General features: G+C 36.4%; 1 protein-coding gene across 1 annotated transcript; it reads left to right on the top strand.

Annotated features, from left to right (window-relative positions):
• The first annotated feature begins 1138 nt into the window (after positions 1 to 1138).
• On the top strand, positions 1139 to 2326 carry LOC136206683 (probable carboxylesterase 6). The gene has a single exon (XM_065997861.1). The coding sequence runs from the start codon at positions 1151 to 1153 to the stop codon at positions 2144 to 2146; it is 996 nt and encodes a 331-aa protein (XP_065853933.1). The 5' UTR covers positions 1139 to 1150; the 3' UTR covers positions 2147 to 2326.
• The last annotated feature ends 10522 nt before the right edge of the window (positions 2327 to 12848 follow it).

Here is a 12848-nt window from a genome sequence, read left to right as displayed (position 1 = left end):
CACGATCATGAAAAAAAACCGATCCACAAAAATTCAGGACAACATCCCACCAAATCGATGTTGTTTCCGTCCATCCATAATTTGCAAGAAGAATAACTTACCTAAAATCATATTTGATCAACTCAATTTATCTTTATTTATTTTATCCTTAATTATTGTTGGGTAGAGAATTGAGCTTTTATTTAATTAACTTAATCCATATTCATGAAATATTACGAATTAAAAAGTAATTATAAATTTAAAAGAATTAGCAAAAAGATCTTTCGCAATATATTATGTAACATATAAATAAATTTATGTAATTTTGAACGAAAAGATTGATTTATTGATAAACCATTAATTTGTAGGATATGCTAAAAAGAAATCAGAAATGTGAAAGGCGAAGTTGGATTGCAAAAGGCAATTATAATGTAATGAAACTCCCAAAAACAAAGTTTTTACTATGCCCCAAAACATTTTGGGTAGTGTTATCCATATAGAATATTTATGTTTTTTTCAAGCATTCTCTAAGGTGATTCTTCCTGCGATGGTTGTCAACTATTAATATGAAGTGGACCTTTAATTATCAGCTTGAGCCTTTAGTTAAAACGGTTTCATGACATGGTATCAAAGCCAGTGTAACCACGGTGTGTCAACTATTAATATGAAGTGGACCTTTAACTATCAGCTTGAGCTTTTAGCTAAAGCGGTTTCATGACAATGGTGAAGCGGTTGACATTTGTGAGGCCTTTATGTAAATAGTTTAGGTTTAGATAATTGTGGTGTGAAATGGTACGCAGCTATTGTTACTAAGCATTTGTAGCAATTCTCTTTTATTTAGATGGTGCTTCTTATTCTTTATTTGGTATCAGGCCCTCATGGTTTTTTTTTTTTCTAAAAGAAACTTGAAATTTGGAGTGAGATGGGTGCAATTAACCTAGAATTTGTTGAGGGGAAATTTCAAACATATATGGACCACCGCACCACGTCTTGGATCATCACATGTGGCCACTTGGCGAGTCTTCATACCATATCCTTCACGTGATTTTGTCTTCCAATTTCCAAACAATAAAAGTATGTTTGTTTACACGTGTCTTTGTGAATGTGTATATATACAAACAAAACTTGTTCTTCATTTTTATCACTCCCTCCTCTTCTTATTTACACAAGAATGGTAGGCGTTAATCTAGATTCAGCCTTAAGCAAAGGTCGTCATCAACATCAACATGGCCCTTTAAAACACGAAATTGCTGGTTTAATTAGAGTTTTTAAAGACGGCCACGTGGAGAGACCACAGATGGTTCCATTTGTATCTTCAGCTTTGCCCCCAAAGTTGAGTCTCAATCTTATTTCAACTGACATATCAATTGACAATTCCACAAACATATGGGCACGTTTTTATGTTCCAACAAACCATTGTCAGAATCTCCTTCCTTTACTTGTATATTTCCACGGCGGCGGCTTTTGCGTCGGCTCACCTGCCTGGACTTGCTATCATGAATTCTTAGCCAAGTTAGCAGCCAAATCAAGCTGCATAATCATGTCGATTAATTACCGTTTAGCCCCTGAAAATCCTCTCCCTGCTGCTTATCATGACGGGATTAAAGCTCTCATGTGGTTAAAACAAAAGGGTTCAAGTCAATGGTGGTCAACCCAATGCAATTTCAGTAACATTTTCCTAGGCGGTGATAGCGCCGGCGGTAACATAGCCTACAACATCCTCAAAATGCTGGGATCTAAGTCTAACAACGAATTAGCTGCAAGATTATATCCTTTAAATGTAAACGGTGGCGTATTGATCCAACCATTTTTCGGAGGAGAAGAAAGGAGCAATTCGGAGAAGTATTTAGTACAGTCGGAGAAGTCAGCACTTAGCTTAGAAACATCAGATACATATTGGAGGTTAGCTTTGCCGTATGGTGCGAGTCGTGACCACCCATGGTGCAACCCTCAAATGGAAGAAAGTGTGGAAATTCCAATAATGGTGTGCATAGCAGAGATGGATATACTGAGAGATAGGAATATGGAGTTTGGGAATAGTTTGGGGAAGAAAAGGGTAGTGGTTCATAAAGGTGTAGGACATGGGTTTCAAGTTCTGAGTAAGTCTCAAATATCACATATTCGGACTCTTGAAATGATGTCACAAATTAATAACTTTATTAATTAATAATTCTCTCTATCTTCCTCTTCCACTTAGAGACAAACATTAGTGGCCAGTTCTATTACACTTCTTCTACACATTGTTCATTGAGCGTGTACATGTTTCTAAAACCAACTCTTTTGTGATTTTTGTATATAAAATATTGTCCTCCACTGCTTTATTTATAATAATTTGGTCAAAGGCATCTTAGAGCTCTTAATCTCTCAATTTGGTTTATTAAACCCTAATATTTTATTTGTACACATCAAACTCTTAATCATCTATTTTTATTTATCTTTTATTATATTAACCCTTGACTACCAATACATATGCATTGTGTCAGTTAGATTTTGTTAAAATGGATTCTACATGCTTCATCAGGCATCTTTTTATCCAAGTATCTTACAACAATATGTTAGTGTTACTCAACTCTATATTAATCACGTTAGGGATTCCAAATACTACTCAACTCTATGTTAATCATATTAGGGATTCCAATGTGTGAGAGAGAAAGTCAGAATTCTTTATCATTAATGGAGTCCTCCTATTTGTGGGGGTTGTGCAATGAGTTTAATGACTAAAGTATCCTTCGGTATTTGGCTAAATGGGCATGATTTCTATTGGGCTTCCCTTTTGGATGGGCTTGGATATGGGATTCTCGGACTTAGTTGGTCTGCAGACGCATATCCCTTATCAATTAGACTCCCGCCGAATGCGTGGTGACCAAACCATTTGATGTGAGGTTGTGGGGGTGGAGTGGAGCATAGCAAAAAAAAATTGCTTAGGTGTTTTGTACCTTGTGTCAGGCTTGATAAGAAAAGAGCTCGTGGGGGTGCCACGTGTCTACTGTAATACTGCCATTTGTCTGTGTCTGAAGATGAATTGTGCTTTATGCAAAACATGCATCATTAAGAGATCAGATGTGACGAATGTGTTAAAGTGACATGTGTGACTAATTGGCTATAAATGAAATTTAAGTAGTGCGACCCTTTATCTTCCTAACTATGCCTATAAAGTGAAGAATTTTGTCTTGCAAATTTTTTTGCTTCTTTCACATTCTGCTTAGAGCAAACGAAAGTGAAAGTTCTTTTAGTTCGTTATTCATGGCGAAGGTGGTAGGCAAGTGTGTCGTTGTTATTTGCTGCTTCGAGCGGGATACACTAACGAGAGTGGGGTCAATATCTTCTTCTTAAACCTTAATTCTTAGGCGTTTTCTAGTTTTTCTTAGGCCTGCTTTCGGGTAGTTCGGGTTTGTTGGTTACATAGTATTTCCGGAGAAACAAGTGGTAAGAGAGTGGGGTTTTTTTGCATTATTTTGAAAGATCTTACCCTTGTGGAGACTGGTCGTTTGAGATAGAGGAAAAGGAAAGGAGTGGCGGTGGAAAGTGACCAGTTGATGAAGGGGAATAATGAAAGACAACGATGGATAAACCGGGTGAACCCACTTCTGAATTTGCGGCCCCAAATCTCCATAGACAATGAGCAGGATGACATCCGAGTGATAACTAATCTGCCTGTCCCAGCGCTCCAGTTGTTTCGAACCACCTCAAGAAATTCACTTTCAAATAACCACGCCATATCGAACTTGAAATTCTGTTTCCTAAAATGTTGCAGATGATATGAAAAGTTCAGCAGCAGTGGGGAATGATCTGAGTAAGCCGAGATCAGTTTTATCAGCTTGTGCTCTTGAAAATTTGAAGCCCATGAAGCCGAATGGAATGCCCTATCTAAGTTTTCTCGAATCCATCCAATCATACCCCGACCTCTTTCCCAGGTGAATGGGTCCCTTGTTGCCGGGATTTCATGTAAATTGCACTAATCAATTGTATCAGTGAAATTCTTAATGAGCGAGAGCGGATATTGGGCCTCTTTGCTTTTCTGATGAATGCAATATGTAGTTGAAATCACCTATAAAACAGAAGGCAGAATGGATGATACTACAAGCAGATTAAGTAGATTCCAAGAGAGTCCCTGCTGGTTTCGATTAGCATAGATATAGAACCCTATAAGTCGCCAATCCCCCTTAGTTTGATCCGAAATTTGGACTTCCACATGGCGATCAGAGTAACCCACCATTTCTACTTCGTTGGTATTTTTCCACAATACCGTCATGTCTCCACTATGTCCCCTGCTACAAATAGCAAAACATCATTCAAACATCAGTAAATTTTTTACCTACTCGATTCTTTTTTTATCACATAAAGTTTGAATAAGAATAACTATAGATGGGGAATGAGCTTTCACTAGCTCCAGAAGATTTCGAATTGCCCGAGTATTCCCTAACCCCTGACAATTCTAGTTAAGACAACTCATTGGGATCGACGGACTTGACCTGCAAGTCTCACCGTTTCATAAGTGATAGAAGATGCCACATCAGTTTTAGAAATAGCTTCTTCCGATAATTGCCAGTAAAAGAGCCTTCAATTACACTTTCCAATATCTGCCCTAATTCAATTCTTGGCCTCTCCCGTCTTTGTTTTCTGTCATCAGTGAACTCCATTCCCTCCTCTTCATCATTGATCATCATAATGTCACTATCATCCTGATTAGCCCTTATCGAACCCGAGTCTCTAGGATGCCTGGTTGGGTGTGCATCTAATTTATCGCTCAAGTTAACAGTTGACTGTTGAGCGATACCGGGCAGATTAAATAATCCACTTACGGCTCCATGATTACTAGATGTTGGATGAATAGTAGTCTAAGCAAACAATTGATTTGGATTTTGAAATCCTGAACTCCCACCCTTCACAAAGCTCTCACCAAATCTACTGTTACTCGTTACCTGTAGCCACTTAGACCCCTCTTGGTCTCCTCCTTGACGTATTGGGGATTTGAGCCACCCCATTCTTGTTTTAGATCTTTTCCTCCAAAATACTCTCTCGCATAAACATTCCGAATGTCCTAGCATACCACAAAGATAACAAAACAGCCCCAGACTTTCATATTTCAAAGATATGTACGACCACATATCCTTTTATCAGAGATTCTTCTTGACATGATTTAGAGGTTTCCGAACGTCAAGTAGAACTCGAATCCACATAAAATGCCTACTGAATATTGAGTCATTATGTGGATCATATTCAACATAACTTCCAACGAAGTTCCCTATTTGTTTCCCAACATGTTCTGACATTACCCAACTGACAAATGTACACTTGCACCCAGGTATCCATAAAATGTAATTGCAATATGCCAGGGTTTGAGTTTCACTTCCATAGATCCATAATTAACAATTGATTATCAAAGGACCATGGACCCCCATCCAAGATTCGTTCCTTGTCTGCTATATGGAAGAATTCAAACGAAAAAAGGCTCTCAGACAGCTCATCAATGGCTTCCCCACATCTTGGCCTCCATAAATTAGCCATCTTAAGTTTCATTGCATTAAAATTCACTGTTTTATTATTGAGGGCTCTCTGCTATTTGTGATAATTTTCAGTACCTTTATGTTATTTTCCCTTTTTTGTATTGTTATATTAGATGCTTTTCTTTTTGTGCTTGACACCTGGTTGTAAAGGTTGTTATTTCCTTTTGTCCTGTTTTGCTTTTGGGCTTTATAACCTGTAATAGCAGCTTTGTGCAACCATGGGAGGATAAACAATCATTTTGGTGATATCTTTTCATTCCTCTGATATTCCTCAATATTGAAATCATTTGTTGCTCTTTCAATCATTATGGTATCAGAGCACCAGGTTAATATGAGTGTAATAAGAGACTGATTTTTTCACCATTATTTTTCATCTCCTTCTAAAGCTTCCATCTTTTTCTCTCTTCTTTAAAGTCTCCATCTTTCTTCTTCAAATTAAAAGCTATCTCCTTTATTCCCTTGTTGTTCTCTCTGATATTATTTTTGCCTGAGAACTGTTTGATATTTGTTCTTAATGGCAAATGGAACAAAAATCACCTACCAGGATATGCTTAATCCTCTATTTTTTTCACCCCTCAGATTGCACAGCCTCCATTCTAGTGGATAAACTTCAAGGTTCTCATATTACAGATCGTGGCGAAGAAACATGGAGATCAATCTTTTGTCAAAACGAAAGCTTGGAATCGTTACAGGAGGAGTTACTAGATCTACTGATGATGAAGCCAAAGTTGAGATGTGGGACACCTGCAACAATATGGTAATCGCATGGTTAACTCATAATATCTCTCCTACCATCAAGAAATCTGTGATGTTCATGAACTCAACTAAAGATATCTAGCTTAACTTAGAAAAACGTTTTCAACTCACAAATGGATCTAGATAATATAAGTTGAGCAAAGCGTTATTTGATGAAAAACAAAATGAAATGAGCATTAATGAATACTATACTGCCATGAGAACATTGTGGGAAGAACTTGATTCTTTAAATCTGTTGCTTGCTGTAACTGAGCAATCAGATGAAGTTAAAACCTTGCTTAGGACCATTGATACTCAGGGAGAGGAAGCCAAGCTGTTTCAGTTCCTCAATGGTCTAAATGACATATTTAATGCTCAAATGAGTCATCTTTTGCTGCAAAGTCCATTACCTTCTGTGGAAACTGCATCAGCAGCTTTGCAACAAGAGGAGGCTCAGAGAGAGGTGCTAAACTCAGTGAAATTTGATGGTGATTCATCAACCATGTATAGCAGAAATACATCTGATAAGTTTCAAGTTTGTACTGCATATGGAGGAAAAGGTCATTCAACAGATAGGTGTTGGACTATTGTTGGCTATCCTAGGTGGCATTCAAAGCATAAGGGTAAAAATAAATCCTCAAATTCTCAAACAACTGGAGCTAGGTGGAATTCTGCACCAACATACTCCAAGAATGCACAGTCTTTGAATTCATTTAAGGTTGCATCTAATGTTCAAATTGGAAACACTTCAGAAGGTTTGGGATTGTTGTTCACACCACAACAGTTGGAACAACTAGCAAAACTGATGCCTCAGTTACAGACAGCTCAACAGAAGGGTTTGAAAACTGATGACGAGATAGATACCCATTTCTCAGGGATGATATCTTGTCACTTTGCTGTAGAATTCTCTTGGGAGTGGATTGTTGATTCCGGGGCTTCCGATCATATGACACCATATCTGCACAGTCTCATTCAACCATCTGTGACAGTGAATGTCCCTGCGATCAACCTACCTAATGGAAACACTACAATGATTTCACATGTAGGAGATGCAATTCTTCCTACTGGCATAATGTTGAAGAATGTGTTGTGTGTGCCACACTTCAAACACAACCTTCTATCTGTGCAAAAACTGATTAAGGACAGCAATTGTGAGGTAATTTTTCACCCATCTCATTGTTTGATTGTGAATTGTTCTACTAAGAAACTTGTGGGAATTAGAAAAGCAAAGAATGGACTTTACTATTTGATGAATCATCTTGACACTCCCATTCCTAAGACCTGGTTGACTCTTAATGATAAACTAATTTGTCTCATTGCTGACTCAAATAGTGAATCATCTAACACCTTAGATCTTTGGCATCGTAGACTTGGTCATGCTCCTGTTGGTAAACTTAAACACATTCCTTGTGTCAAACCTCAAGCTCACAGCAAAGTATGTCTTGTTGAAACACCTTTCCACATGATTTTGATTTGACAAAATTATTTAAGTAGAATTAAATCTCCATGATAAAAGTATTCTAACACATTAAATTTAAATGCTTTGATTTATTTCTACTAATGTGTTTGTTCAATGTTAAGTAAAATTGAATTATAAGATTAAAGACATTAAGAGTGTAAGGCCCAAAAGCCCACAAGACAAAGTCAACGTCTGAAAGCCACACGACCCAAGCAGATCAAAACGTAGCTCAAGCTGAATGAAACTCAAGCCCAGCAAGGAGAAGGATCGAGAAGCCTTCGACCAAAAGGTTCAAGACGAAGCTGTTGAGTTATGCGACAAGGAAGTCAGGTCAGTGGCTAACCTGAACAAACTTGGAGACAAAGTATTTCTACTTTGGGTAAAGTTCAGAAGACGCAGGAAGCTGTCTGGAAGACTTTGCCAAAAATATGGAGACACTCTGACCAGCATGACGAAAAGCTGCTGAGCACTGCCGAAGACAGAAGATACAAGAATTTGATTGGCCGAGGATGCTGAGCACTGACTGAGTGAAAGCGACAGGAAGCTGTTTCCCTCCAACGGTTATTTCGAAATTCGAAATGACCGGTGCCTCAAGAGTCACTATAAATAGGCCTTTCAAATGCTTCTTTCGATGCAGATCTTCATCAAGTCGAAACGCTGACCAAATTGTTATTCGAAGTTCTGTATTAGAAAAACAAAGCAAATCTTACACCAATTCCAATCTTTGTGTAAAAGTCTAGAGTGATCTTAGTTCATCTAAAGTGTTCTTAGCAATTGTTGTTTAGAACAGAAACACTTATCATTTCTAGAAGTATAGAAAGGAGAAGCTGAGTACTTGGTCATAGTACTCAGCGGTAGAAATAGGATTGAGTAGAGGAATAGAGGAAGGTACTCTTGTATACTCAGTTGCTATTGTAAAAGTTTTGTGCTCTACCTTTAAAGAGTAGAGGATTCTGAAAAGCTCGGAAGGAATTCCGGGGACTGGACGTAGGCGGAGAGGCCGAACCAGGATACGTCTGCTGAGTAATTTCCTTCTAACCCTTAACTCCTTTATATCTTGCTTGCTTAAATACTGCCTAGTAAAACACTAAAATGAACAGACGCTGAGTTGAGTGAACTGAGAAGCTGAGTTCAGGAATAGACTTAAGTGCTATCTCCTCACTCAAGAATAGAAGCAGTCTTAGTCACTAGTTGACTAAGCTTGTGTCTAAAACTACCCAGTACCGCTGTGCTAAAAGACTAAGTTAAAGTCTTGTAAGAAAAGAAAATTAACTGCATATTGTGACAGTGACTGGGCCAGCTGCACTATCACACGCCGATCAACAACTGGTTTTTGTATTTTCCTTGGTCATTCACCAATCTCTTAGAAAGCGAAGAAACAATCTGTCGTTGCTAGATCATCTGCAGAGGCAGAATACCGTGCTATGGCTCTTACTACATGTGAAATTACTTGGCTTTTTGCCTTTCTCAAGGATCTGGGTCTCAAGAATTTACCTCCAACTATTCTTAACTGTGATAATCAGGCTGCGTTGTCTATTGCAGCAAACCCTGTGCTCCATGAGCGCACTAAGCACATTGAAATTGACTGTCACCAAATAAAGGCTGGTACCATTGCTCCTGCTCTGCTGATCAGGTTGTCGATCTCCTTGCAAAGATTCTTCCAGTCAAGAACCACAATCGACATGTTCACAAGCTTGGAGCTTCTCCTTTCTCTCCATCTCCAGCTTGAGGGGGAGTATTGAGGGCTCTCTGCTATTTGTGATAATTTTCAGTACCTTTATGTTATTTTTCCTTTTTTGTACCGTTATATTAGATGTTTTTCTTTGTGTGCTTGACACCTGGTTGTAAAGGTTGTTATTTCCTTTTGTCCTGTTTTGCTTTTGGGCTTTATAACCCGTAATAGCAGCTTTGTGCAACAATGAGAGAATAAACAATCATTTTGGTGATATCTTTTCATTCCTCTGATATTCCTCAATATTGAAATCATTTGTTGCTCTTTAAATCATTATTTATCAGTAACAAACCTGCCAACAAATCGCAAACCCATGTCAGTAGCTATATTGCAGTTCACGTCGCTTCCCAAAATCCAATCCATCGAACTCATCATCAACAATTGAAGGTTAGCCGTACTATCCTCCAAGAATGAAATCAATGGGAACAGTGACAGATATGTGAAGAAGTAATAGAAAATAAGGGCTAGTGAAAAGGAACTCGGAGTGTAGGTGGTACTTCCACGATTTGCGAGGTCGGGTAAGGCAGCGCTCTACGGGGGGAAAAGAGTCACAAAAGAATGGAACTCTCACCAGGGAGACAAAGACGAGGAAAACTCTCACCAGGGAGACTTTTTTTTTTCTTTTTGTCGCTTGAGCGCCCATTTTCTAGTTAAAGTTATGTAAGTTATCTTTATTTTTTTTATTATCTTGTAATTATATTTTTAGAAGTAAAAATATTTTAATATTTATTGAATTCCTAAATTTCCATACTGAATTAGATCAGATGAGACCCAAAGAGATACTCTAAATCTTTTAATTGGATTGGACCGAATTGGAGCATGCTATGCCCAGGCGCTAGTAACAGTTGATGAACTAAAGTGCTTGACAAACAAGAAAGGTTGTTGGAACAGCGGCGGTGGACATGCTGGACGGCTAGGGTTAGGGATCAAAGCTCAGATACCATATAACAGCATAAGCCCTAATGTGTGTGTGTGAATATAATATTAAGGTGTTAACTTATGGGATATGAATGTAAGGTTGGGGCTTGGGCTTGCAACACGTCACATGTTGCATGTACACCAACTTGCCATGCACGATACACCAACGTCCATAGGGTCCACGATCAATTATGGATCCATTATTTACATAACGCTCTTCCTATTAGATCGCCCAAAATTGTCCATTAATTAATTCATCATCCACTTCCACAATTACACATTCTGATTAAGTCCCAGCAACAACTTTATATTCAAGATTGTCATTATTCAAAACCAAATAGGATTCATACTCATACAATATATTTTCTTTCATCAACCTGTGAAATTGAATGCAGATCAAAGGCTGGATATAAACTTGTATAAATGGAGTACGAGTAGGTAATTAAAGGAAAAACAACTGTATTCTAATTTATGGTAGAAAGAGAAGAACCCCTTTTCTTTTTGTGTGTGCCACGTGAATACCAAAGGGAACAAAATATGCTTTCCCCTTTTTTCTCTGTCTACTTTCATCTATGGAAACGACTAAGAGGACAGATAAATACTTACAACAAATTTTCTTCTAATAACAAAGTATCTTTTGACATAAAAATTTACATATTGGATATTCTTAGTCTCGAGAAACAAATTTAATTAAACATTTGAGATGGTAGTTAAAGTTTAATAATATCTTTTAGACTTATATTAATCTTTGAGATATCCCCCACACATGAATGTCCCTAAGGTTTGAAGGATTAAACATTTTTGGGATCATGTGCTAAAGGAAAAAATTGGGTCTTATTTAATAAAAAAAATTAATACTTTCATATAACGATGATGTTTGTATAAAATTAAACACTAAAATGCTTTAACTTGGTCTTTTACCTAATAAAAATAATTTAACTAGATGATGTATAATGATAATAAAAAATTGAGCCCTTCAAGATTCTTAGACGGTTGATTTTATATATTTCCTGAATAAGTTAACACTCACTTAATTTTTGACATAACAAATAATAAAAAATAATTTAGTTAGATGTTGTATAATAATAAAAAAAATGGGTTCTGTGTAGGAAGCTGTTTGTACTCACTCCATCATCTACGCTTGACTATCATGCATTTTTTATTTTACCAATTAATAAGGTGATCATGATTCAAATTCTCGACCACTTGTTTAAAGAGACTCTAATATCATGTCCAAGAACTAATTGAACTAAAAATTTAAACTAATAGTTAAAGTTGAATCACATCTTTTATATTAATATTTAACAGTTACCGGAATGTTAAAAATGAAAATTTATACTATATGTCTTCATCCTTGTCCATCATATCATATGTGCCCAAGTTATTAATTTGATGCACGAAGTTAATAATTTTATATCACGTCATATATTTAGAGTTTATATTTTACTGTCTAGATTTTATATAATTCATTAACTACAAATATTTAATAAGTATAAATTTTAATATTTTATGGGATAAGATACAAATTTAGCCATGATTATTGGATGAAATCGGATTTAGCCTCTACATATAAAATAATGCAATCTTAATTTTAACGTTAATCATACGGTGCATTTTGGAGTCTCGTTAATGGAAGATGAGTTCTTTTATGAATAGCAGATGTGTAATTTCAGTCTTAGGCAATGGAGGTTAATATTAGGGTTAATAGTTATACTAGGTTTTACAGCAATTTTATCGTATACACTGATTAATAGTTAATACAAACAAGCTTAACTATTAACCTTAATATCTTGAGTTTTGAAATTCCATAACCACTCAGTTTCATTTTCTTTTATCTTTTTTATTCTATAGATCCGGTTTGTCGCTATCTAATTAAGGAGGAAGAAGGAGGCTTGTCTTCTTTCTTTCTCATCTACGATTTCTATTCTTTTAGTTTTTTTTCTAGTTGGATTTCATATATCTTGTTGTATCTCTTAATTCGTTTGATGTTTTTTCTTGTTTAACAAGACCGGAAATGGTAGATCTTATCCGTAAAACACTAGATTTACGGGATTGCGAAAGAAATGATTCAGATCCGAAAATTCCGAATGATTTAAATGAAGAAATCATGACTACAGTTGCTTCTCTACGAATTTGGAGTGACAATCAATATATGTTCCATTTGTTGTTTGTTTTAAAGGTACATTTAATGACTTTTTTACTCTTTGTAGTTTATTTCTTGCCTTCGTGGATCTTACTATTTGTAGTTTATTTTTTTCCTTCATGGATCATGTATTAAGCATAACCTATACTTATGTAAGGTTTTATTACTTACTGTTTTCATGTTATCAATGTTATCATTGTACTCATATTATCTAATGAAATTTTAGCATTCTGATCAATAAAAAAAATTAACCTTAATATTAACATCTATTAATAGAATGTGTAGAATGTTGGAGATTGGAGGATGATCAAAACATTAAACTACACATAAAAAATTCCATTATTTCTTAATTAGGTTTGAAATTACATCTTCTAG

Source organism: Euphorbia lathyris, chromosome 1, assembly GCF_963576675.1.
Source record: "Euphorbia lathyris chromosome 1, ddEupLath1.1, whole genome shotgun sequence".
Classification (NCBI taxonomy): Eukaryota; Viridiplantae; Streptophyta; class Magnoliopsida; order Malpighiales; family Euphorbiaceae; genus Euphorbia; species Euphorbia lathyris.
Note: the sequence above shows the minus strand (reverse complement) of the source record. Positions and strands in the feature narration are given on the sequence as shown.

Coding starts and splice junctions, on each gene's coding strand:
- LOC136206683 (XM_065997861.1), top strand. CDS start 1,151: ATGGTAGGCGTTAATCTAGATTCAGCCTTAAGCAAAGGTCGTCATCAA.